The 26,852-nt window shown below is 36.0% G+C and overlaps 1 protein-coding gene across 2 annotated transcripts in view; it reads left to right on the forward strand.

Annotated features, from left to right (window-relative positions):
• The window catches only part of PRKN (parkin RBR E3 ubiquitin protein ligase), a 685,695-nt gene that overhangs the window by 320,019 nt on the left and 338,824 nt on the right, over positions 1 to 26,852 (forward strand). For both annotated transcript variants that reach the window (XM_059841269.1, XM_059841270.1), the window contains exon 6: positions 16,870 to 16,985. In XM_059841269.1, coding sequence (XP_059697252.1) covers positions 16,870 to 16,985 — 116 coding nt within the window. The remainder of the gene's footprint in view (positions 1 to 16,869; positions 16,986 to 26,852) is intronic.

Below are 26,852 nucleotides of genomic sequence, written 5' to 3' on the forward strand. Positions count from 1 at the left end.
ACTGCTGCAACACATTATGGGCTCTGTCTCACATGGTTCATGCTAATGAGATGGGTAATTATCAAATAGCTGCTGTCAGAAATGCCTGAGTTCTCATAGTATAGCTACTTGGGGCAAGGCCTAAGGGGTTGTATTCAGTTTAAAATATGGATTTCTAGCTCAGAGAAGTCAAGTATAAGAAAAATTTATGCTTGAGTATAGAAGGCTTACGTTGTAATAAAAAATGTTTTTTGGATTCTCTCTTCTGCTTTAATGGCCTAACTCAGATACTTAGAATATATACCCACTTGAAATATACAAATACTCTGCTGAGGGGTAACAATGCTCTATGTTTTAAGCACCTGCCCCATTTGTGACATCAGTTAGAATGTGTTAATAATTGATTGGATAAATACTTAAAAATCTTTCAGTGAGGTCTGGCAATTGTCATTAGAAATACTCAGTATTTTGGCCTGTTTTTTGGCAGGATGCTCAGAAGTGTTTTCCTTGCTTTAGTACAGTGAATGGTTAGTAACACGTGGTTAAAAGAACCCAAGAACTTTTTAAGAACATGTTATCCACAATTTTGACAGTAAGGATTGTAACAGTTCTCTTTCAAATAATTGAGAAATACTGTGTTTCATGGTACTTGCAGCTGCTCATGGTACTTACGTCTGCTGTTCAGTTGTACTGTACATCATGGCAGCTCTTTGGGACTTTGGTAAATGTTTGGGGCATTCCAAAATAAATGTCTGAGTTTTTCCACTGTGGCACTAAAATGTATGTGGACAAACAAAATGTTTATTAACTATTCTTAGAAGCTACAAATGGTTAAACTGCTGCCAGGAAATGAGGGAAAGAATGTTCTAGTGTAAAGTATATTCCTTCCATTCGATGCATAAACCTGCTTCACTCTCCTGCTGCCCCACCATTGCAACATCAGAAATGGCACAGAAGTCTTCAAGTTGCATCAGTCTGTTTTATAGTCATCTGCTGCACAGAATAAATGGATATTTTTGGTGCTTATGGACTAATTACTAAGTAACTTTTCACCAAACACCGCTGTTACTGTGCCGTAAGGAGGAGCTGTAATTCTGTATATCTCATTCTTTACAAACAAAAATATTAATCCCACATGCATTTGAGTTTTTAAATGGGGAAAAGCAATGAAATTTGCTGTGGAGATACCTATTAAAGGTGCTATGACTTTTATGTGTATTAGAGGTGGCACCCACAAACAAATTGATTTCTGGAAGCTTATTCTTAAATACTGGTAGGCAGTAGTGCATTGCTTGCAGGATCACTAACCTGTCAATAAGGATTTGTTGTGATAGCTTAATTCTTGTAATTTACAGATTTTGCTGGAGCATTTTGGTCTGTGAGAATCTTTTAACCTTTTCTTTTAGCTCAGAGAAACCTGACCTAATAAATTTGTACAGTTTATTTAAACTTTAAATCAAAGTATGTTGTTTTGTAAGTAACTGTAAAATTCATAAGTACTCCTTGAAAATATATAGGAATATATATGCAAAGTATGTGAACAAGAGAAGAGCCATGACAGAAAACATTTAATCCATATTATCCTCTCCCCTCACCCCAAAAAAAAACCCTGACCACCCCAAAAAAGCATCCACAAGTTAAAGTGGTAGAAATTGCAAGGTTGAAATCTCTTACAATCAAACAAACCACATACATTAACATAATGTTTACAACTGTATTTAAAGTAATACTGTTTCCTCTGTTTTTTTTTTTCAATTTTCGAGATTATAAAATGTCACATATATCAGAAACTGAGTTAATTCTGAATATTTTAACTAGCATCTTGGACCATGCTTTGAATGACTTATAGAATGGTTTGGGTTGGAGGGGATCTTAAAGATTTGTCCAGTTCCAACTTCCTGCCATGAGCAGAGGCACCTTGAAGGCCTGTTTCTCAGTTTGGTTTTGAGAAAGCTCCTGTGACTGGGAGAAGATCAGATTGAACCGTGTGGGTTACCTAGGAGATGGCATACTGTAGCAACAACATTTATTGTTCTGTATTAGTTTTTTGCTTATTTGTCATGCATCTAGAGAAGGTTAGGTTGTTTTTTCATACCATTAGGATGGACTTGCTTCCTGCCCAGTTTTGGACCATGATGTTTTAGGGTGCCTGTTGGGAATTCAGTTACAGCCTGGTTCAGGTTTGTAGATGGATGAGAATTACACAGCTAGAACTCTCAGTTTCAAGAAAATATTGATGTGTTATATATGTGGTATCCTATTGTCCATGGATTTTTTTCTCTCTGCTTATGTTCTTCAAGACCAAAGGAAACACGTGGAAAAATTGAAAAAATTGCACTCAATGTTACTGATCTCCCAGCTCTCAGCAAGGTAAAGCCACAGCCCACATCCTGTTCTTATTAACAGTCCATGCAAGGACCTGAACCAACTTAGTTTGGAGGGAGTGTCTGCTTCTTTGGAATTAATTTCTATTGAGGGTGGTCTTTTGAGATAAGTTTGCTGCTTGTTTCATGTGGTCCATGGAGAAAAAGGTGCTTTAACTGTTAAGTTACTGCAAAATCACTGTTACCACCATCACTACTGGCTTGTAACTGAGAGCAGTTATGGCTTCTGTGCCTTTTGTCTGAAAGAGACCAGAATCACCAATGGGAGCAGCACAGGGGATCTTCTTTAGGGCTTAGCTTCTTTTGCAGGTGGTAATTTTGAGTGCATTGTGCTGGGCTGTACTGTCCTGTGTTCCAGTCTCTGAGTTCAGCTGTAATGAAGCATTTGATGTGTCAGGCTGGATAAAATATTGAGCACATGAATAGGTATTTTTGTCTGTAGGAATCAGTTGCATACCCACCCTTTTTAGAGCTGAGTAAAGAGATCTGTGTGCTCAGGAAAGAGCTGAATACAGGTTTTCTACTTTCTGTATAAATGTATGTGTTTTCCAAGGTGTTACTGAGGCAGATCCTATAATGGATTGGGAAAAAAGTGACTGGGCAGGATACTTATTGTATGGGCTGGACCATCTTTTCTGTGGTAGAGCCTGTTTAAGTGGTGAGGGTAATTTCCTCAGACTGGATCATAGTGTGATAGTGGTTAAATGAGTAGTTAAAACTGTAAAGGTGTGCAGCAGAGAAGGCAAAACCACGCCTGATATCCGTCTATAACTTCTTTCTGAAATCTAAAGGACACATTTTTTATAATTTGCAGGCATGAACATCAGAATGAAGTGTGTGTTTTGCAGACAATTGTAATTCTCACTTTGACTATTAATTGCCCCAAAGGGATAATTTTATGTGATGTACTTGTCCAAGGTCTTCCTACCTCTCTACTACATATTCATGAATATGTAGGCAGCATGATGGAAAGTTTGTTTCCAAGTTGTGAGCTTGCTGCTATTAAATGAGATAATGTCTGTACATAAAGAACAGCAGTGAGGAAACTGTGAAGGCAGGGGCAAGCAGAGGGCAGTGTTTGGTGGACGCTGGCTGATTAATTGCTTATGCCATCTATGGGAGAATTTTGGAGTCTGAAAAAAGATGTGTCAAAAATGTTATAATAGACTTGTTATGTTTGCACAAACACAACATTGTGAGACCAAATTTGTACTGTTGGCTCAGCTACCTCTGCAAGCTCTACATCCTACCTCAGAAGTGGAGTGAAGCAGATCAGTATTTCTGTGTCTGGCTCTGCCACCACATGCATGTAAGTCAGGGTCAGCTTGAAACTCACAGCCCTGGGGGCTCAACATGGTGTGTTTGAAATTCTGTGACTAAGACAATGCATGTAGACAATTGTTTTTGTTTAATGTCTTTGGTAATGTGCCATTTTTTATTTTTCTAGTATCCCATTACAAGACAATGATTTTGGTATAGCTCAAATTATCCCTTTTCCTTACATAAAATTGAAGTGAAAATGTTTAGTAATAAACATATTTAAAAGTTGTGCAGGTTCTTCTCTCTTTTTTTAATAGATTTTTGAGATAATTTTCAACTCTAAACTTTGGCCATTTTAGTTTGCAAGACAGATCTTACAATAAAAAGAATTTTTGAAATGTCAAATGCAGAACTTAATGTGTGTTGTTTGGGGAAATCATTCAAGAGCTGTTTATGCTCTTTTAAAGATTCTGCTATTGTGTAAACCAATTTTTAGTCACATTTTCAAATTAAATCACTGTTCTTTCAGAGTGAGGGCATGAATTTCTATTAAAGTAAATTCTTTTGATTATGTATTTACATGCTATTCCTGTGGGTAGAAATCTCTTTAAAAGAATTGTGGAGCCAAAACTGTTTTGCAATGGAGATGGGTACAAGGCTTCTGCCATCAGTTGCCTGGCTGGTCAGAAGACTAGAGAAAATTGGACTGGGAATAATCAGCAGTTAGGAAGATAATATGTTTCCAGACGTAGAGAGATATGCAAAACCATGCCCCATTTAATTCTCCTCGGAGGTCTACAAGGTCTAACATTGCTGGGAAAATTCCTCAAGCCTGAAGGCCATAGCTTATCTATAGTTAGTAAGTTTTCTGAGTCCCTAAAACAGGGATGGAAGCCACAGACCTGCCTGGGTGTGCCTGCTCCTTAGCTCTGCCTGGGCCATGTGCTGGTTGGTGCCATCTAAAATGTATGAGGGACCTTGCCCTGTGACTGTATGGGTGACTGTTCAGTCAGTCTAAAATGCCCTTGGATAGTCTTTGACAAGCTGTTTGCTCATGTAGATGAAGCTTTATTATCTTCTGGATTTTTTAATTTAGAAAAAAACACGTTTTTGGTTTTTTTGTGCTTTTTTTTTACAGTTAAGACAATGGGAAGAGACAATGGTTTGTTAGAAAAAGCAAATTAGGTCTCATTAGTAAAAACAGTCTATCAAGACTTCATCAGCATTATACTAAAGTTATGCAAACAGCCATCTACAGTAGATAATATATCTATGCATTAAATTATCTTAAAGGAAGAATGTCCACATCTTTCTGGCCTTAATAGTGCAAAACAACTTTTCAAATATGACACGGTGCTGTCATCTACAGAGAAATGTTGGCTTCTTCTCTACTGGTATGTACATAAAATATGGCTTTTGTGGTAAATGCTTGTTTAACTAACTTGCTGCATTTTTCAGATTTCTTATGCTAGAAACTATAGGTAGCAGTATGCAAACATAGATTTTTTTTTTCCCAACAAGATTATACAGGAGCTAATTATTTTCTCACCATGACTTATGTTTTCTAGCTCATCTTGCATATATATTGCATCTAGCTTATCTGTATATATTGCATATAGGAAATATATTTGAAAAAAGGGTGATGACAGCATAAAACTAAATGCCAGAAAACTGTCAGTTTGCTGCAGAGACTTTAGAGATTTTGCAGTACAAGATTAGCCAAGGAGAAGGGTGGATTTTGGTGGGATTTTTTCCTAAGCTTGTTTGTTTGTCCCTTCTACCCACTACATTTTCAGCAGCCCTCTGTAACTTTCAAGACCTTCTAGTAGCCTGTAAGAACCTCTGGGGAAAGTTTTTCAAGAGTTTAGGCTATAGTGCCATTTTATTAGATAGGGATTTATTCATCTCCAGAGCAACACTGTGTACATTTGGACTTTTTAATGTGTGAGTCATGTAAAACACTGGACATATGTTTGTATTTCAAGTTTGTGAGGTGTTTATGCTAGTTACTATAGTTCAAATTTTGCTATTTAAAATACTGACTAAAATACTTATCTTGCCAATAAAACCTGTTTTTCTCTTTGCAGGGAAGTGGAAGAAATAGTTGTTCCTTGTGTAGGGTTATATACAGGTTTTACTTAACTGAAATGAATAAAATTAGCTAAACATATGCATAGTCCTCTCCCCTTCTTGGAAGATGGCAATATGAGTCAACTATTAGCATAAGTGTATTCATGTGATTATATTTGGCATCATTGCTCCTTTTTCTGTATATCATACGTTTTGGCAATTGTACAGAGTATTTTGGTTGCTTTTTGTTTTAAGAAACTCTCAGTTTGTGTGATACCGCACAAATATTCCATCTGTCTTCTCAATCCATGCAGAAGAAAATATTTAACCTAGGAAACCAGGGGAAAGGAAAAAATTCTAAATTTACTAAAATTAATTGCAACCCCATCAACTTTGGCAATTGAACAAACCTGAAAAAAATAACTATTGGAAAAACTTTGCAAAAATTTTCTCAAATATTATAGTTGGACGTGTCTTGTTCTATGTGAGTTAGACATTACCTCTGTTGGTAGGAAACAAGACCTGCTCCTTAGCATTTTTGTGGAAAGGAGAATGTTAGAGAATATTAACCCAAATAGTTTAGCAGAACTCAGTTAAGACTTGAGGACAGCACAGCTGTAGTTGTGCTAACAATGTAATGTCATGACGAAAAACATGCATCAGAAGAAGAACCACAAAATTCTGGGTGACAAACAGAACTAAAAAATCCCCCACTGTCTATCCAAAACACATGCAGGAAGTGCCAAACATTTTTTGAATATTCTGAGAAGGAAAATATGCCATGTACAGAGGGAGAGAATAATATTTCTGCCATTTCCTGCCTCTCCTCCTCTCACTGTATCCATTGTAGCTGGGCAGTCTTGGCTGGTTCGTCCTCATTCATATCCTGATCTATGGCAGGTTTTGGGAAGATGACAGAACAAACTGTCCAATTTTTCAAAGCTGAAGACACAGAGATGAGGTAAAGAGTCACTCCTGTAGTATTACAGCCTAATTCTGTCTGCCCAGTGTCATCACATAAATACTGATGCTCCCCCTGAGGCAGCCATAGTGCTAAATGAAAGGTGTCTTAGCACTGTCTTTCAGCTGTGTTAGAGACTTGTGGATCATCTGTATGTTTAATGGATGGATGTGAGGCTCTAGGACATAGGTGATATTAGTTAAAGGCTGGAAACCTAAACCCAAAAATAACAGTCATTTTTTAAATGCCTATTGGGTTAAAAATACCTTTTTTTGAAGCTTCCAACCTATCCAGTTTCTTTGAAATCAAGGCATCGATAAAATTTAAATTTTTCAGTTGTGACATGATCAGATAGATGGGAATCTACTGTATATGTTGCAGAAAAATCATCAGTATTAACAGACTAGACTATGGAATTACTCCTGTCATATAGAATACTCAAGAAAAAGTAATAGCCAATTAAAGAAATTATGTGGATTACCGAGGCATTATGATTTACTAACTCTGTGGGCTTCTGAAGCTTCTTTGAGAGATCTTACAATCAAATGTCACCTGTGCAATATTTATAGCTCAAGTATAGGAGTCCTGTTTCTTGTACTTTTTAGATTTTTTTCCTGTAGTTATTTTGAAGCTTTGATCACTGTCTTTACCCTAAGTGCTTGCTAACATGGTTGGAAGATAAACAAATCACTCAAACCTGTAATTGAAAGCAACTTTTTGCCGTAAGAAGCACAGCCTGAGGATCTGCTATCATGTAGTATTCTTAGTTTCTTCTCTCCTTGAGCCCTTTTCATGGTTTTTGTTCACATAAAAATTCAAGTCTGATTGCCAGAGGAAATTAAGCTCAAAGTAAAGGGTTTATTCTCTACAGGAAACACTTGATAACAAATTTAGACAGTTGGATTCTACTTTAAAGAGGCTGATGGGAAAGTTTTAGTCCTAGGAATCAGCACTAGTGTTCAGGCTATGATGGTTATAACATGTGGTAAAAAGCTACTCTGAAACTGAGACTTTTTCTATGGCTCAAGTAATTCAAAGGAATTTTTCCAAAAGAATCTGTTTCATACATGCTAGTGAATAAATTCAACAGAACCATTTGGGTTGGGCTCTGGAGTCTGGGCAAGGTAATTTCATCATCCTGACACCTGTAGTCTGGATTCACCCCAAAAGTTAGTGCTGGTCAGAGATTGCATTGATAGATGGATGGATGAAAAAAGTTAGGAGAAGGGAAGGGGAAGAGTTTGCACTCTTTCAGAGAAAGGAATGTGTAAAGCTTTCATTTTATTTTATATGAAAGCATGGCTGTTCTGATTGAAAAGTTATTTACTTAAAATATCTTACTGTATTTTTACATGCCTTGCAGTACCTGTGACCTATTAGTTAGGCATTTTTTTGGATTGGCTGTCTATAGGACCTTTGATTCCACTACAAGGTAACATTCCAGGCAAAGATCAGTTATAAGGACACACAATGCCCTACAGCCTTCATTTCTTTGTCTATACTTTGAGAAAATGGGTGATAAAAGAACTGGGTGGTTCTGCATTTGTGTCATGGAAATACTGCTACTTGAAGGAAAGACAGCAGAATTAGGGACAGAATTGTTTGAGCTCGAGTCACCACTTGCAGAGAAATAAAGCATGTGTGTTCTGAGCTTGCCTTTAGATGAGCAAAGCAAATAAGAATTGTTGCTGATAAAAATGTGAAAAGTCACTTTCCCACAGAGTATTTTCCTGCGTGGTTGAAGTAGTATTGTGTGGGCAGCAGCAGCTAAGGGAGTCCCAAGGCACTTGTGTTCTATTTTTCCACTGTGTTGTTTCTAGTAGACAAGAAAAGAAAACTGCATGATGGGTGCTACATTTCTTATTGCTTTCCTTATACAGAAAATTCCTAGAAAACTAGAGTTTCATGTTCTCTTCAGAGCAGGTGTCATTATTAACTTGTACAATTAATAACCTATCATGCCAGTTATTTTAATCTTAAATATATCTTTCTCCTCTCTTTAGATTGTAAAACAAATCAATAACTTGACAGGGTTTTAGTGTGGAAAATAGAAAGGCAAGCTTTTTTCAATCATCAATAATCTTGGTTCTATCATATCAAATGTCTGAATAAAACTGAATACTGGTGCTATAACTGTCCTGTTAAAAATTTTTGAACAATACCCCTGCTCTTCCAGTGAATTGTGGAAAATGAAAGATGGAAATCTTTTTCCTTGGCAAGGATAATAAATACATAAACAGGTTTGGTTTTAGCTTGATTTTTACTCTTTTATTTTTAAGGATGTGGATAAAAGTGAGATTTGGGTAGGATGACAATAGTTTTTTACTATTTTCAATCCCTGAAAACGTCTCATGAAAATTATTTCTGAGTTTTAGATGCATTTTTATATTTCTAAACCTTGGTTTTAAGTGACTTGGTCAGAACTGAAATGCTAGGTCTTGTAAAGATTCATGAGTAGTATGTATATTTCCTGTTCCATAATCCTGCTACACTCAAATACTTTCCATATCAAAGGCTTTCTGTTCAATAATTATTATACAACAAATTGTTTTTGATATACTCAACTGAATAAAAGGCATGGTGAATATGTTAAGTTCTGAAACAAAGAAGTGGAGCAGTGTATTTTTAATGTTTTTCTTATATGAGCTCAGTTAAAGTCAACCAAGAATTAAAAGGAGATATTGTAAAAGATACTGACACTTCTTTCTCTGAAATATGTGTCTTTTAGTCACTGGGACACATTTAGATTGCAAGTGTTCTAATTGAAAAGAAGAGAATGTCTTTAAAATTCAGGAGGATAGCATTTCTGCCCCTGAATGCTACTCATCTCAAAAATGTAATAATAATTTTAAAAGTTAACTCCCTCCATCCTCCATCCTTCACACAGGTCAAAGTTTATGTTTTCACCAAGACCAAGCCTGAGCAAAGAGTTGACAAAAGATACTCATCCTAAAGAGCTTTTATTATGAATAACAGATCTTCTTAGCCAGAGGCATTTTGAGAAGGGCAAAGGGGTTCAGCCAGGGGTTCTTGCCAAATTAAATAAGTACATAGCACTTACAGACATTTAAATTTAATATATTAGCACTTTATTGTCTTTTTTTGCATCAGAATATCCTTCAACTTATCTTTGAGGTCATTTAGTTATTGGCAGGATTTTAGCAAGGTTTATTATATAACATTTGATCTCTCTTGGAATAAAATTTTTTCTCCTTACTTCCCATAAAGGCATTTCTTTTGAAGTCCACACTTTTGACTATGAATTGCCATCTCTGGCATGTTCAACCACAGGGATTCTGTGAAAGTGGAAGGGTTGGGGAAATTTCTGTAGAAACGTATATAAAGGATGCTGGTTTTTGTGGCATGCTTGTCTTTTCATTCTTGCTGATTTTTTTCTGATTCCATTCTGAATGTTTGATCTGAGATCAGGTATTGAATTTTTCACAGGGTCTTCTCTTTCTGGCATGAAAAATTACTTCAAGTTTGTTGGCATCTTTTTATGGTGAGGAGAGCTGTCTGAGTGTAATGATTGTGCTTTTTAGAGATTGGTATTATTTTTGTATATAAAGGATAAAAGTGATCAACACATTTAATAATTGCATTGAACTATTCCTAAAATCTATGCTGAGGAACTTCAAATCCACTGTCACTTAATAACCTTGAATACTTTTCTGCTAAATCTTAATAGAACATTAGCAACTAATCATATGCATTATTATACTGCTTGTAGTGATCAATTCATGTATTTCTTTTAACACTGAAACAGACTTAAGTATCTACCTGATTCAGTTTAAATGCTGATTTAATACTATGCATAAATCTTTTCCCTTTAAAACGACTTAACTGTTTATTTGTCCTTAACCACTGAGCCGTGAGAGCTCTATTTATCCCTTGTTTGCCTAGGAGGGGATCCACTTAGCTGCCCAGGGGAAGCTGCATTTCTCAGTTGAGGGAAGACAGCTGCCCTTGGGAATAATGTTTACATCAATGATATCATGATCAAGCATCAATTTAAGAATCACAGGATATCCACCGAGAAAAGGTTTGATTTTTATTGGAATCTCAAATAGGAGAAAAATGTTCTTGAAAGGAGAGGGTCTTGAAAGGAAAGAGCACTGATGACAGGAGCAGAGCCTAAGGTTAACTTCTCATCTACAAGTAATATAACAGTTCCAGATTAATTCCAAATGTAGAGGAGACAGAAGAATTTGCTTGTTTTAAATGCAGGTAGCTATCAGAATGCTTTTGTTTTATTTATGTGTTTTTTTTACCATAAACCCAACTCTATTGCAAATATTTGGTTTTTGGGTAATAACTTTCTCCATTTGATCTTAGCAACTGTTTAAGTCTCAGTGCTTGCTTAGCAAAGCCAAGCCATGCAGAGTAGCAGTCACCAATCAAATGGTAGTAGGTGATGCTTACCATGCTCAAGTGCCTGATTTGAGGTTCTTGGTAGTATTTGGTGAGGTGCATGGGGGAACTGCCACTATTTTGAGCAAGTATCTTCTAGTAGGCAGAGACAGTCAAAATACTCTTTGCTCACAGGAGAAAGTGGAGCAGTCTTGTGTATGTAATGCATTCACGAGTCTATGACAAAGTCATTAAGGACTTAAGTCTTGAAGAATTGCTCTTTGGCTCTACAACCTTCCTCACAGTAGTTAGCCAGGGAAGTTCTGATGTTTTTTACTTATGTAACATTAAAAGACTGTTCCATATGTGGACCGTGATGTTTTAGATCTGTTTATTGTCACAGAGATATTTCTATGGCTTGGAAAACTACTGCCTGTAGTTATTCTGAGATGTGGGAACCTGAAAATATCTCTGGGCTGAGTTAAGCTCAGTTTTTCCCAGAACAACCCATAAGAAATATTTAATTCCACAGCTGTTCTGAAGTGAGTCTCTTGCAATCTGTGCCTAGATCTACTGAATATCTACTAAATTTTTCAGTTTCAAAAGCAAATGAACAATTATCACAGGGGCGAACCACAATAGCATTGAAGTTTTCTCTCTTTCATGGGGGAAAATTATGATGATATAGTTGAAATGAGATTCAAGTTTACCAATAATTTAAAAAAATGAAAACCACACCTTCAATAAAACAGATCCATAAATGGTTTTGCCTATCAATCCTAAATAAACATGTGTGGACAATTGAGGGAAAAAGTACCGTAAGGCTCTCATGTTCTTTTGTAGCTTATTAAGAACTGTAAATCAGAAATCTGCCCCAGTTTCCTTAGTTTAGCCAGCTTACACAGCACAGAATGAGAAGAAGAAGAGGAATGTGTATTTCTATGTGTATGTGTTGTACACCAGCCAAAGTGCAGGCTATCTTGCTGGTGCTTAGCCAAGACTCGTGTTTTTTTTCTGACAGTGGAATAAACTGGACTTGAGAGCATATATCAAAAGGGTAAAGTTTCTTCTAAGCCTTTTTCAGACTGCCTTCCCCTGATGGTTTGTGTATGACTTTGATCTTACTTATGTTGATTACTAGACCGTATAGAAGACAGTTCAGTCACCATCAGCAGTTAGAGGTTTGTAAACACCTGGTTTGTCTGAAAAGACAGAGTTTACAGAGTAACACTTTTACTAAAACATCAAAGGAGGTTTGGAGGGGTTTGAAAAATTTGAGCATTTTCTTCTTGAGTTTCATAGAAAGGAGATAACATTGACCATGTATCTTTGAACCTTTTCTTCCCTTGTGCGCTTTTTATGATGTGCGACACAAAAGCGATAACGGGAGTGAAGAATATGACAGAGTATGTAAGAGTGATGCCTGCTCCCTTCTCTGAATAACAATCTATCAGATACACTGCCAAAAGGAAGACATTTATAGTGTTAAATAGAATGTTCGCAATTTCATGGGACCTATGCCTTTAGGCAAGAAAATGATGTAAAGGTATTCACTGCAGTAGAAGGTGACCATAAAACTGCTCACTTTTAGAACTAAGAAAAGCACTAAATTTTGTCTCTGCTTTTGCAGTAATTCCTTGCCATCCTTACTCATTGCTGAACAGCAATACTTACAATTGTCAGAGAGTTTTTTGTACCTAAACCATACGTGCAGAAAGGAGGAATAATGTGATTTCTTCTATTTTAAAATATTTTAGGACTAGTCGGATACTGGTGTAGACTGCATGAATTTTTGTTCCTTCTGTGTTATTTTGTAAGGTTTAGAGTTTTTTTATTATAAAGTCAATGTTATGAAAATACTGGCTCATATAGCATAAGTTTAGAGACATTTTAATATCAGCCTTAAGAAGTAACTACTGCTTGTATGAATTTTACAGTTTGAGGCTAATTTAAGAATGTTAGTCTTAAATTGGCTGGCTCCTAGGTCTCTATACTTGTCCAGAAATTAACATTGGGCCAGAAATTATTTGGATTAAAAAATCTGGGAAATTTCCCTCCTTAGTCTTCCATACACTGGGTGAAAGACAAAATAAAAGAATAGCTACATTTCCATGCCTGGTGAAATGCAAAGCTGATGAGTGAGAAGTGGCTACGCTCTTCTGTCTTATATTTTGCTTTTGGTAATTTAATTGCTGGAAGCAATTAAAAAGCAGCTTGTGCTGATGGGTTATCTGTAGTGTCAACTTTATAGGTATATGCCCTGGCATAAAAAGAAGTGTGGTAAGTCTTTCGAAAATCTGGTAGATTGAACAAATAAATACTTGTGAGTTGCGTATTTATGCAATGTGCAAAACCAGGCAACATAAAATTTCATATGCAGCTGGAAACTTAATTGGTTTCATGACTTTTAAAAGCTTTTAAACAGATGGAATGTGTATTACTGCAGAGAAAAAGAAACATTAAAAAATCTGGAAATGACGTCCACACTACTGCAGGCACTCAGAGCACACTGCATATTTGGTTCCAAACTCTCCCTGTACTTCTGAACTCCCAGCACAGCACTGAGGCCTCAGATCTCCAGAGACAGACTATGGCATTGATTGTGTAGAACTGTGCTTTGTGGGGGTTGATAGTGTTTGATCTTCCAAGGGTGTACTGCTAGTCTCAACATATCTGCTGTGAATAACTCTTTTATTCTTTAATCTTCAGGATTACTTCTGAAAAAATACTTGACACGTAATCTTGTGGGATTTTTTTCCTATATTTTTAATGAGCCCTCTGTTCTGTTTGTATTTAATATTAAGATTTACTATTTCTTTAATTGCAGTTTAGTCAAGCAGGGAGTCTTTCAATGGATAGCTTTGGAAATTGGCAAGATTTTCTTTTGTTATATTAAACAGTGTTTTCACATTCCATAATGTTCTCAATTCAGCAACACTGAAGCACATAATAAATTTAATTAGAGGGGTTTTCTTAAAGCAGTGTTTGGGCTGATAAATAGTAATATTGAGAAGTAATTTTCCTAATGATATAGCAGAAGGATTTTGGGACTGTAGCACAAGACTCTTGACTATTTTTCACTTTCTGTCCATCTTTCCCTGGAATAAGAATTGCATAATTTTATTTACCTTCTTCCTTAAGTACCTTTCATGACAAGAACCATCATGAGGTATTATCAAAAGCAATTAGAATCACCAAACAGATGCTCATTAGGGACAAAAAGACATCTAAATCTATTTCAATTGATTCAGAGTTTATTAACTTTATTACTCTTTTTGTTCGTGATCCAAATAAGTTTTGATTATCTTGGATAAGTACTTTTATCAAAATTTTGTTTTTGTATGTTTCCTTGCCCATAGTTTACCTGTTCTGGAATTGTGATTTATCAATATTCTTTTAGTTCTACGTAGAAGATGTACTGAAGCAAAGAAATATATATCTTCTGCACTGAAATAAATCCTTCTTAACATTTAATTCAAACAAAATAAATTCAAATTAAAGGGCAAAGAAACTTAAGCTCCAAAACCTATTAGCAAATAATGCAAAGATCAATGGATACATTTTTAAAGGTTGAAAATAAATTGAAGTTATAGATTGGTTAAGGTTATCATCTATTCTGGATGAATGTGTTGACTCACTGGAAGCTGAAATGCTTCAAGTTAGGTTGAGATTTAAAAGTTGTGTGTATATCTGTGTCTTGAACAAGGGCAAAAACTTTGTCTAAGAATGACTTTAGGCATATTTTCTTGACTGGGACTACTTCCTTCCTTATGAAACAGGACACAAAGATAGTTTAGCTGTGTAGAAATGTGTACTGGTGACTTATTTCAAAAGACTTGTGACCAGTTACTTTAAAGAATAGAGTTGCTTTTAAACTGTGCTCTTGCCACATGGTTCTCTTAAAATGCTGCTAAGACATGCATCAGACATTGTGCCCTTCACTTACTGTGGGGTATGAATATGTTGGTGAATCTGTTGCATATATCAGCTCTTCTGTGACAAACAGGAGGGACTAACCCAGGAGGAAGGTTACATTAATACTTCTCATATCCCAGTTACCAGAGTCCACCTTAGAGTGGCATGGTATTGCATAGCACTCTATTTGTCTTATGTAGAAATACACAGTATGGCTAAATGGTCATCACCACTGAGAAAAAACCCAAACTAGTAAATGACAGCTTTGAAAATGAAAAGAACTCCATACTGCAAGGCTGTAGGCATTGAGAAAGTGAGAGTCTGTCTGGATTGCTTTTAGTACAGTATTGCAGGAAATTGTGCAAAGATGTAGAGAGAGAAAGGGGATTTTGTATTAAAAACAATGATTTTTTTCATTCTCATTTACCCACACATTCTCTTTTACTCATGTATTAGTGGGTGCTGCAATTTGTACCCACATTGTCTAGGTAGGAACTGGGAGTGGCACTAGGAAACACCTAGCACGTCTTTTTCATGGCTTTTAGATCATTCTTGATTCTGAGGCCTGGATGTGACTTTTTCACTCTAAAGAAGTTGACAGTAGCTGTAATTTTTTTTCCTTCATCCTGTCCCACTTTTGAAAGTCATTCGCAATTGCTGCTGATTTTTCCCTGCCTTTTTTTTTTTTTTCTTCCCTTGCTGCAGTTTGTTTGGGATTTTTTCCTTGTTTCTTAGTATTTTTTTTCCAAGGCCAGGTCTCTTGAGAATAAACTGTGATGTCAGTATCTTGATGTTGTCAACAATTGTCATTCTTTTATGCCTTCTTATCCTTTCTTCCAATATTTTATACCCTTAAGTTCCAATTCACATTTATTTATACCTTGTTTTCATGAGAAACCTCCACAATTTGTTACTGGAAAGAAGGTCTCAGAGCAACAAAGAAATTACAAACTTTAATCTGTGTCTCCAATTGCAAAGCATGTGTCTTCAGACTGCTTTTATTTATGGGTACTTAGAGTGATTTGGACGCTTAGAACAATTTCTTGTAACGAAATCTTATCAAAGAATAGTGTGTCTCATATGGCCTTCCCTGGGGTGCAGTAGAAAAGAGAATTTGTGTAAAAAATATTATGCTAATGAAGGCAGTCTAAGAGGCTAAAGTAACTTGATTCAAACACTGTACACTAGCAAGTGTGATACGGGCTACAAGAGAGGTAGAGCTTTCCTTTATTAAGATGTTACAATTGTATCTTAAAAATTTCCAACATCACAAAGGGGATTTTGTTTTTTAAAAAAATGATTTTTTTTTTCATTCTCATTCACCCACACATTCTCTTTTACTCATATAATGGTGGGTGCTGCAATTTTTGTCCCCATTGTCTAGGTAGGAGCTGGAAGTGACACTAGCAAACACTTAGCACGTCTTTTTCATGGCTTTTGGATTGTTCCTGATGCTGAGGCCTGGATGTGACTTTTTCACTCTAAAATGTTGTCAGTAGCTGTAATGGTTTTTTTTCCTTTATCCTGTCCTAGCAAGGCCAGACTTCACTATTTTAGAGGCAAAATTATATGTTGTAGAGTTCAGAAAATGGTAATATCTGTAGCAAGAAATGATAGTGGCAGTATTAATACATGTTGAAATTGGTTGGTATTTTGCCTTTGATTAGAGAAAGTCTAGATGAAATGGTTTTGGTTTTTTTTATAAATCCAGAAGATCACGGAATGTGTCACACTGATATCTTCTTTGCTAGGAAAGGTGCTAAACAAAATCCACATCTAGACTGGTATTTCTGCAAGGGATGCCTTGTAAACCTTTCCTAATGACTGTCCTCCTTTGCTGTTGGCAGTGGTGATTTGTCTGTTCTCTCAAATGTCAGTTAACCAAAGATAAAGGAAGGACCTGAGCAGCAGGTATGTAATCTTCTCTTTATCTCTCCTTCAATATTTCAGGAGTTTTACTTTAAATGTGGAGCACACCCAACCGCTGACAGTGAAACATCTGTGGCTTTGAACCTCGTTACAACAAACAGCCGCTGTATCACATGTATAACATGCACAGATATTAGGTAAGTACAACAAAAATTGTCAGAGATGTACAGTCTCAGTGCTTCAGAGTACTTATCACTTCCAAAGAGCCTCTTTTTCTTTGCTCATTTTCCTTTTTAAAGGCTGGGATTTTTTTTTCCCTGGTAGCATGGTGAAAAATGGGTCATGTTTTCAAGTGTGTTATTTGTTTAGTTGGTAAAATTGCAGTTCATATTTTTGTGCCTTAGTCATGTTGCAGGTGGAAATCTGACTGCTTTAGTTTAACTAAATCCTCAAGAGCTCAAGGTAGCGGCATAAGTGTGTAGATATTTTCTGCTAATATGTATTCAAGAGCCTGGGAAAGAGCTGGAATTCTGAGGGGGACAGGCTGCTCCTGAAGAAATTAACTTCTTGGTGTTTGTTCTATAAATCAAAGTGAAATGCATCTGTTCTCATGTTTGTGTTCATTGTAGTTTGAAATACTGTAATCCATCTTTGCATGTGGTATTTGAACCATACATTCAAGAATATCCATTACTTGAAAATGCAGGGATTAAAAACCAATTGCCCAAAAAAGACAGCTACCATTGTAGTGAAGAATTACCTGAAACACTTTTATCAACTGATTAGGAGATATTTTATATGAAAGTGTAAAGAGAATTGTGAAATGGTAGTTTTTGGTCAGAAGGGAGAAATGGGAAAGGGCACTTGAACTCTGTACTGATTCATATGGTGTGTGTCTTCTTGAAGGAGCTGGTTTTGGAAGCATCCTTTGTAGTGTATTTACAGAACTGGCTCTTAGGTACAGATTAAACAAAGACCAAATGTCAATCTCTGTGGAATTGGTATGTCAGCATTTTGCAGCAAGGGGGCAGACTCAGGTGCTCAAAAGTGGCTGGTTCTGTCCCTTCTAAAAATTCCCTGGGCAAGAGAATGGCTTGGCTTACTGAAGTGCAGACCCCTAGTGCATGTCTGTACTGCTAAATACATGAGGGCCAAAGGCTAATCCCCAATTCCAAGCCAGATGGAAATGCCTTGGGTTGGTGGTGGAGCTCCAGCCCAACCATTGTAGATCTGCAGTAAAGGTACACCTTTTATGCTAGCAGTAAAATGGAATGGAAAAGGGTTTTTCATGCCCCCATATTTCCACCTGTGTGGGGCCCAGGAAGTTTTCAGAAGAGCTCACTGAAGAGCAGCAAAGGGGTAAAACTTGCTGAATAGCTGAGCTTTTTGGGATAAATAGTACCTATCTCTGGGGCCTGTGTCAACAGGGCTCTCAAGAATTTTAAGTGTTTCTAGACTGCAGGAAAAGTTGTCTGTTTCTGAGAATTTACTGTGTTTTATTTAACAAAAAACCCTCAGCAAGTATCAAAAAAACCCCACAAACTAAAAAACAAACAAAAAAATTTAAAAAAAACCTAAGAAAACATAAGGGAAAAATTTGTATAAAATCCCCTTTCTGCATAACATTAAAAGAACCAAAATGTAAGAAATTTGTTCTGTCTCATCATGTCAAAATATTGATACACATTTCTATGATAACTCTAAATTTTTGAGAATGTATCCATACATGAAATTCTGATTATCTTTCAGAATTAAGATTTTTTTTTGTGTAATACTAGACATTTGCAGGTGATACCAGAATCCAAGATAGTATTTTGCTTTTTTTTTTTTTTCATGGCAAATCCTTCAAGTTGTTAAAATAGAACTTCACATGTATCTTTGGGTGGATGAAATATTTTTCCAATTAAAGCTGTGCAAGAAATTGGTTTAGTTTCTGATTTTGTCTTTTACCAGTTTTAAGGAGAGTCATGTGTACATTATGACCATTGGAAAGAGCAAGATCATACAATGAAAATATTTATCGGTTATGAAAAAAAGGTCATTGTAAAATCTTGAGCTACTTAAAAAATCTCCACTCTGTTTTTTGGGTTTTTTTACTTTCTAATTCCTTTCTCCAACTTTAAATTCTTGTAATACTTGTATGTAATTCCAAGAAATTACATAAACAGCCATAATCTTTTTACTTCAGTTAAATATTTAAGTGATTGTACTGGAAATTACTTGCTAATACGCTTATGAAGTTGAAAAGTAGCATTTAGGGCACTCTGCAGTTTAGAGTACTTTGTGAAACCTACCTTCATCCTTCTGTAGCATTCATGTGAAAAAGAGAATTAACTATATTTGGTACATTAGCTAGTACTTTGTATTAGCTTCACTATAGTAAAATAAGAAATTTGTGTCTGTTCTTCAAAGTAGATTTTTCTTCCTCTTTTTCTGGAAAAAAACCCAAACCAACAACAAGACACCAAACAGGAAAAGATGACAACGAGGTACTGTTTGCATTTTTCTGAAGTATTTTTGTTTTCAGCAACATACTATATCTCTAGGTGTTTCCATCAATTTATCATTGACAGTTACTCCACCACAGGCAGAGAAATTAAATTCCAAGATTCTTGGCACAGCATTTGTATGTTTTTAGCAAGGTTAGCAAAGCTTATATAAAATCTTATATAAAGCAGTAGTCTACACTGCTATATAGAAAAAATACAAAGTGGAAGCAATGATAATCTATTGCCAGTTTTTATTCTTAAGTTTACATTACATACACTTAGTTTGCCTTAGGTTAATATTTTATACAAATATTTTCATGCAAGTCTGACCACTGGAGTGAAATAGTTGAAAGCCAAACACCCTTGTAGGGCTATGCTAAATCCATAGGCAGTATTCCATGTAGTGTGGTGCCTTCCAATGTATTCTGCTTATCTACAGCAGAGTTAGTGTGAATTGGCAGCCTTTATGCATCTTTCTTCTTTAGCATTCAAGGTGATGTGTTGCTATTCTATGTCTTTGAAGAAGCTTTAATAGGTTGAGCAAATGGCTGGAAGTTGAAACAAATACTAAAACTGTGCAATCCTCAAGGGAAGATCTGCTTTTGTCAACTGTTTCCAGTAGAAATAACATCAAAAGGGGTTAGGAGTACCCCAGGGTACCCATAAATCAGGCTCAGGAATAACAGCAGTTTTAAGCAGTGTAAAAATAAAATGTGTAGAACAGAAATGCCTCACGTCATCTTTCATGAACTCGGTAGGGTACAATTCCTGAAGGCACCATTATTTTTAGCTATCAGCAGATACAGATAAGTGTAAAAGATATATAGGACATACTGTCACTTAATAGGTAGAAAGAATTCTCCAGAAGGAGCAGAAGTTGGTGTTGTGTTATCAGATTTTTTTTTTTCTAATCTAAGAAAACCCTGCTTCATAGTCTTGAACAAGGAAATATTTTGCTTTGTTTAAACATTAGAATCTTTTGCATGCTTTTCTGCTCCTTAGACTTTCTAATACTGGAGTTGGGAGTGAGAACTTCTGCTAGCAGTGATAGCAGTACATGTGCTAGTTACTCTTCAAGGGTAACTGTGGTGTAATGTCTTTATCATAGTTCTTTTCAGGCAAATCAATTTGGACTGTGATCACATTAAATTCCATGGGCAGGCGAGTAATGGAGAAGGTCAGTACTGAGAGGGGAAAAAAAGTGAGTGTACTGTAGGAAGTCCTGTTGGAAATTCAATGGGCAGCTCTCTTCTCCTTCAGACAAGTGAATGGTTGCAAGTTATTGGGAATAAAAGTGTGGTAATCTGGTTTGCATAGGGTTACTTTGGGCCTCCCAAACTTTTCACTAGCTCTTAGCCAGCCATCTTTTTCAGCCTTTTATTTATTTTTTTCCCTGAAGTCAAAATGCAAGTTAGAAATGTTTCCCTTCCAGCAGCAGTTTGTGACATTTTCCTATCACTCCTCCTTGCTCATTTCCTCTACAGTAGAGTCAGAATTGAGACAGATGAAGGGTGGTTTTTTTAATTGGTTTGGTTTGGTTTGGTTTTTTTTTTTTTGTTTTTTGTTTTTTTTTTTTTTTTTTTTGTTGGTTGTTAGGGTTTTTGGGGGGGTTTTTTGTTTCTTTTTTTGTTTGTTTTGGGTTTGGTGGTTTTTTTGGTGTTTTTTTTTTTTTTTAAATGGGATAGTGTTCTTAAATGGTAAGGGACAATATTGTTTGCTTCTCAATAAACACATATGACACATATGTAAATGATTTTCTGTTGTGGCTTTTACCTGTAGGCTTTGTATGCCAAAAGAAGACCATCTCCCCAAGTTTATTATGGGGATTAGGGTTTTTCTAATTTCCTATTTTGGATTTTCATTTTCATGATGTTGTTGTTGATATAGATGTGCCATGTTCCTTATTGACCTACATTTTATACTGTTTTGTGCATTAATGCTGTACTTTGCTTTGAAGTAAAATATTTGTTAAATTGCAGTTAAAATATTGACTAAAGACACCTGAAATAATTTGCTTTATCTTTCTTTCTTCTGATAAAAGATACATGGTATTAATGCAGGTTTCAAAAAAAAGTGGAAAGAGTGTCAGAGGAGGAATATAGCAGTGACTATGACAAGAAGTAGATGAGGCAGCAGCTCAGCCATGGTATTCAAAACCTTTACATTACAGATAATTCCAGAATCTTTAGTTGATTATTTTATTCCAATGCTACAGCTGAAGAGACAATTTGCAAAATTCAGCTTTTGATAGAGATCCCCCAATTAGCTCAATTGGTTAGAGTGTGGTGGTAATGCCAGTGTTGTGGGTTTAATCCCTGTACAGGACATTCACATAAAAGTTGGAGTTAATGATTCTTCTAAGTCTGTTTCGACTCAGAAGATTCCGAGATTTGTTTGAGAACTGTTAACATTTTCTTAGTGAGGAAGGTGTGGTGCAAGTTTGATTCAGGTCAATTTTGCTGTAATTTGGAGAGAGTTTTACCTTCTGTTGTTTTAGAGTTTTACCTTCTGTTGTTTTGGAGTTTTACCTTCTGTTGTTTTCTGAGATGAAGATGCAGACCATGCCCATTAAAAGACATTACCAATAGGATGTTTTCAGAAGAGTAAATAGCAACGTATTCTACACTTATAACTACTATTTCTCTTTGCTTCTGGGACATAGGATACTAAATTTACCCTTTTGAGCTATTATAATCCAAGCAAGTTATTAAATCTATATTTGGCTGTTCTTTTTGAGGTACTTTTACCCTCTTTGTGACTCGTCCTGATAATGTGGTCTCTGTTCCAAATCTCTGTTAAATTCTGTTGTCTTTATATACCTTGAGTAGTTCCAAGAGGAGTGGAAAAAGATTGTGCTAAGAATTAAATCTACTTTGTCTAAGCACTGTAACCATCAGGGACAATGTCTACTGCTTTATTCCCTAATGTTCCTTAAATTAATGAGATTTCTTAAGAATCACTTATTTAAAGCAGGAAATTAGATATAAAACTAAGAACTGTTACTAATTGATTTAGAGCTTTTTTATTTTCTTTTACCCAATAAGGTAACTTATAGAATGCTCTTGTTACAGCTGTAAAATTTGAGTTCTCATACAAGCAAAACCATGCAGAGAAACCTTTTGCTGAGAATTCAGGTGATTTTTTGAAATGTGAACCAACTCTGATAATGCCAGTAAGTGACCTTCATTTCCTCTGAGGTGCGCACTGTGGATTTGAGACTCAAAGACTTGTACCATGAGCAACTGGAAGATGTGCCTTGTGCATGAAATTCAGTTGCCTTAACCTTTCTCTTGAGTTACAATCACTAGAATACAGCAGCCCCCTATGGCAATGACAGGACAACAGTGCAGTTCTTACTGCTCTGCCTCTGTGTCTGTTAAGTTCTGCACTGCAGCTGCATCTCAGTGAGACAGCTTCCAGCATCAACACATCTGGCAACAGAAGAGTGCATTGGCACAGCTATTGCACTGTCACATGGCACATATCCTTTGCCAGCAGGGGACAAGTGAGGAGGACTTTATGCAACTTCACTTGTGTCCTATGCTGGACATAAAGCATGAATTTCTCTTCATCTGGGAGAATAAAGCCTGCCTACCTTTCCTTCTTTATGAGGCTGAGGTTTTTTCCTATGTCATTCCTTTGCTTGGCATATATCTTAGTGTACAGTTGACAGAGAGCACAAATGGAAAGGAATGTTTTGACTGCTTGCTGATTTTTTTATTTTATTTGCCCACATGTGTGTGAACATAAATATAATGATGTGTGTTATGTCTGGGTGTTTGAAACAGCCATGAGTGAGGATTTTTACGTCACAAAAGAATTTCGTTTCTGATTTGAATTTATTTCAATAATGTGCATCTCCTGATACACCTGGGATAAAATAAATGTCATGAATTTCATTTTGCATTTGACATTTCACCTGAAGCCTGCAGATTCCAGAATATTACCAACAGGGTCTATATTGTATGTTGTATGTTCTCTGCTGTTCTAATTTGTGGTGATTACTACAGTGCAGTGTTTTTGTAGATTTCTTCATTTACGTATTTCATTCATGTGGTGAGACACAAAGACTTAGAAATTTAAATTATTTGGGATGAGTCAGTAGCTTTATTGTGTCAGGTACCCAAGTGTAACCACATCCATGATTTCATGCACCTCACTTCCAAAATATTCTGAAGAAACCTGAGTATGAATACTTGCATATAATCAATGAAAAATGATAGCTAATGAATGTTATTCTGTTCAAGTAGTGTAAATTTAAATGTGAAAGAATTTATTTGCAATGTCCAAGAAAAGCAGAGTAGCAAATGTTTTTAAAACCTTGTTCAAAGAGACTCTTTTGCATGCCCACGGTGTGCCTTTTCTCCCATAGATGTTTGCAGGTTCAGATGTCTGGGACTTTCTTTTCCTCCTTTTTAAAATGAATTCCTTAACATGAAAGAAAAAACATTTTCATCTCTGGATAGTTTTGCTTCAGGCAAGGTTAGTAATAGCTGAATATTTTCACCATCTGATAGTGGTGTAGTGACCTTTGAGAATTGTTACTGGAGGTCACAATCCAGCTGTCTTTGCAGCAATATCTATATTGCAGAGGCATCACAAGTAATACTAATTAGTAAGCCTCATCCTTTCAGCAGATTCCTGAGGTCTAAAGGAACAAGGTGAACAGAATGCAGAGATGTTCCTTTCAGGCCTCAGGCATTGAGGGAATGGTTTTGGGAGGAACTCAGCTGTTGCTCTCTGCTGAGCAGCCAATGGTTTGACATCATGCACTCCAGAAAGGGGAAGGAATGGAAAGCGTTTCTGAAGAATGTTGTTGGCTTTTATAACAAAATAAGAAAACAAGAGTGAAAATATTCAAGAAAGAATGAAGCTGCCCAGCAGCAAAAACCCGAATATTCATCCAACAGAATAATTTAATTTGCAGAAAATTAGGAAAAATTGAAAATAGCGGTATTGGGCAAATGTGCCAGGACATAATTTCTGAAATCAAATACGTGAAGGACTATTCATAAGACAGAGAACCTGTCATAATATGTAGAGAACTTTATGAAATGCTACTTGATACTTCATAGAGTCACTTAATGATCCTATATGGAACACTCTCTGTTGTCCTGGGTAGTGTCTTGGAGAGCTATTCAATTCCTCAGTCAAATAGCTCTATAGGAATTGTTATCAGATTTGAAAAATGCATAATTCAGATAAACATGTTGATGGAATTGGATGGCAAGTGTTTACTCACTGTTTTCAATTGATGTCTGGGGCAAGGTACTACTCTCAAGTTCTATAACTATATTTTTGATGTGTAACACATTTGGGGGCTTATGGGTACAAAATTTTGGGAAGACAAGGGAGGGATTGAGGAATATGTTGGAGAAATATGTTCAATTGTGTACATATAATAAACAGGGACACCTGCTATATTTCTCTCTAAACCATTGTGTAGAATGAATTGTCATAGCAGTGTACTGACTGACAACAGCACAAGGAAAATAATTCACATGTTTTCACTGACAGTCTGCACTGAGCATGCAAAGCTCTTGGTACATTGCTGACTTGATGGAACTGGAAGGGAATTTAATAATTAGAATTACTTTTTTGCTTTTAACTTATCAACTCATCATCATTGATAGCTCTCTTCCCTTTTGTTAATTCTTTGGATGTTGCTAATGGTTGCTTCAGGAAAAAAAACTCTTTCTGAAGGCAGTCTTAGAAAGGGTCTGTAACTTATTTTGTTCTGTAAGAGAAACCAGTAGGGATCTAAATATTTTAGATCTTCAGGGAAATTCCTTCTTGCTCCTGATGAATATATTTGTATAAAGCTTCATTTAGTAAACTTAATTATATGTTTACTTTAAAATCTAGCAATTTTGGAATAGTAAATTATTGCAAAATTTGTTGTATACTGATAAAATATAGAAAAAATTTGAGTGTAAATTGTGCTGTGATGCACTAAGTTCTTTATCAACTAAGTTACCAGCACAATTAAAGTTTCCTTATAAAGAGAAAATCCAGGGAATGTTTTAGGCAGGGGCATAGAAAGTAAATTCAGTTCCATCTTCAAAAATAGACAAAAGTCAAGTTAAATTGTTAATGCATAACTCTTTCGATCTCAGCAAAAAGATGCTAATTTGCAGTGTGGTTTGAAAATTACAAGAAATACATCATAATCAAAGTCAATCAAAATCTGTAAAGTTCTATCAATATCTATGACATAGTAAGGGAGCTGTGTGCAGACATTTGAAGATGGTTGAAAATGTACACAATTAATAATCGTGTACAAGTACCAGTAATTTTCCCTGTACAAGTTTGTAAATTGTAGTGACACTGCACTGGCATGTGAATGTAAGAATACTACTAGAAAAATGACACCCATAATTATATTTTTGTAAAAACACATTTTTATATTGTTACAAACTCCTGTGCTAAGTCTTGTACTTTCACTTGACATGTTTGTTTTAGTTCATGTTCAAGTAATTCCATATCATTGTACATTGAAATGCAGTAAGCAGGATGAAAATAAGTACATTTGCCCATCAAAGGTGTTTGAATTATTTCTTTATATTTCTCCAATTACACTGACATAACTTTCTCTGGCCGAGAGAATAAGTCTTACAGCTGATCTCTAAAGATCAGCTGTGACTGTGGTTGGACCTGCTCCTGAAAGAGTTCACTGGTAGTGAAAAGTGAGTAAAATAGTAGAGAAAATGTGTTGCTGGATAGCAAGATAAGGGAAAAATGATACCTACTCTACTGAAGACTACTCAACTCTGCTGAAGGAGTTAGCATAAGTGCTGCTTTTCTGTGCAGAGATTTCAGAGGTTTTCTACAACAGCAAGCTTTTACAAAGCCCTCCTCTGACCCACTTTCAGTTTTGCTTTCCTTTAAGGGTATGTGCTCCTACATGTTTACTAAGTAAAATGGAATTTTGATTAATATTTCGTGCATATTTATAAATAATACCTACATATGTGTGTGTGTGTGTGTACATATATACATTCTTATGTATATGTACTTGTTTCTTTGTCTTTCTTTTCTACAAGCAATCTTCAGTTCTTTGAAGTGCATTACATTTATGAATGTTTTTCCCCCACGCTATTCTTATTTCGCTTTACAAAGGAGACAAATCTGCCCATATTTCTGGTGAAAGTAGGAACCAGCCAGTGCTCTTTTGGCATGCAAATTCCATCTGTACTTTACAAATTACTCTTTCTTTTTCTTTTGTTTGAAGCAACAAATAGAACATTCATGCCACTTCCCAAAAAGTATGTTCTGTGTAACCACTAAAGGCAGTGTCAGCCAAACAGCTGCCAAGAAAACCAGCACCAGCCTACTGATGTGCACAGTGCAGGAAGGATGACTGCTCTCAGATGTCACCTCTATGAATCTGTCCAACCTCTTTGGAAACAGGCTGACAATGCTGATGTCAATCTTGAACTGCACTCATGAACAAGACTATGCCTTTTCTCCCTATGGATTCTCTAACCTTGCTGGAGTTTATTGGATTTCCTGACAAAAGTTATATTTATTCACTTTTGCTATATGTGCCTCAAAAGGTGTCAGAGCATGTCCTGA

This window comes from Haemorhous mexicanus, chromosome 3, assembly GCF_027477595.1.
Source record: "Haemorhous mexicanus isolate bHaeMex1 chromosome 3, bHaeMex1.pri, whole genome shotgun sequence".
Taxonomy (NCBI): Eukaryota; Metazoa; Chordata; class Aves; order Passeriformes; family Fringillidae; genus Haemorhous; species Haemorhous mexicanus.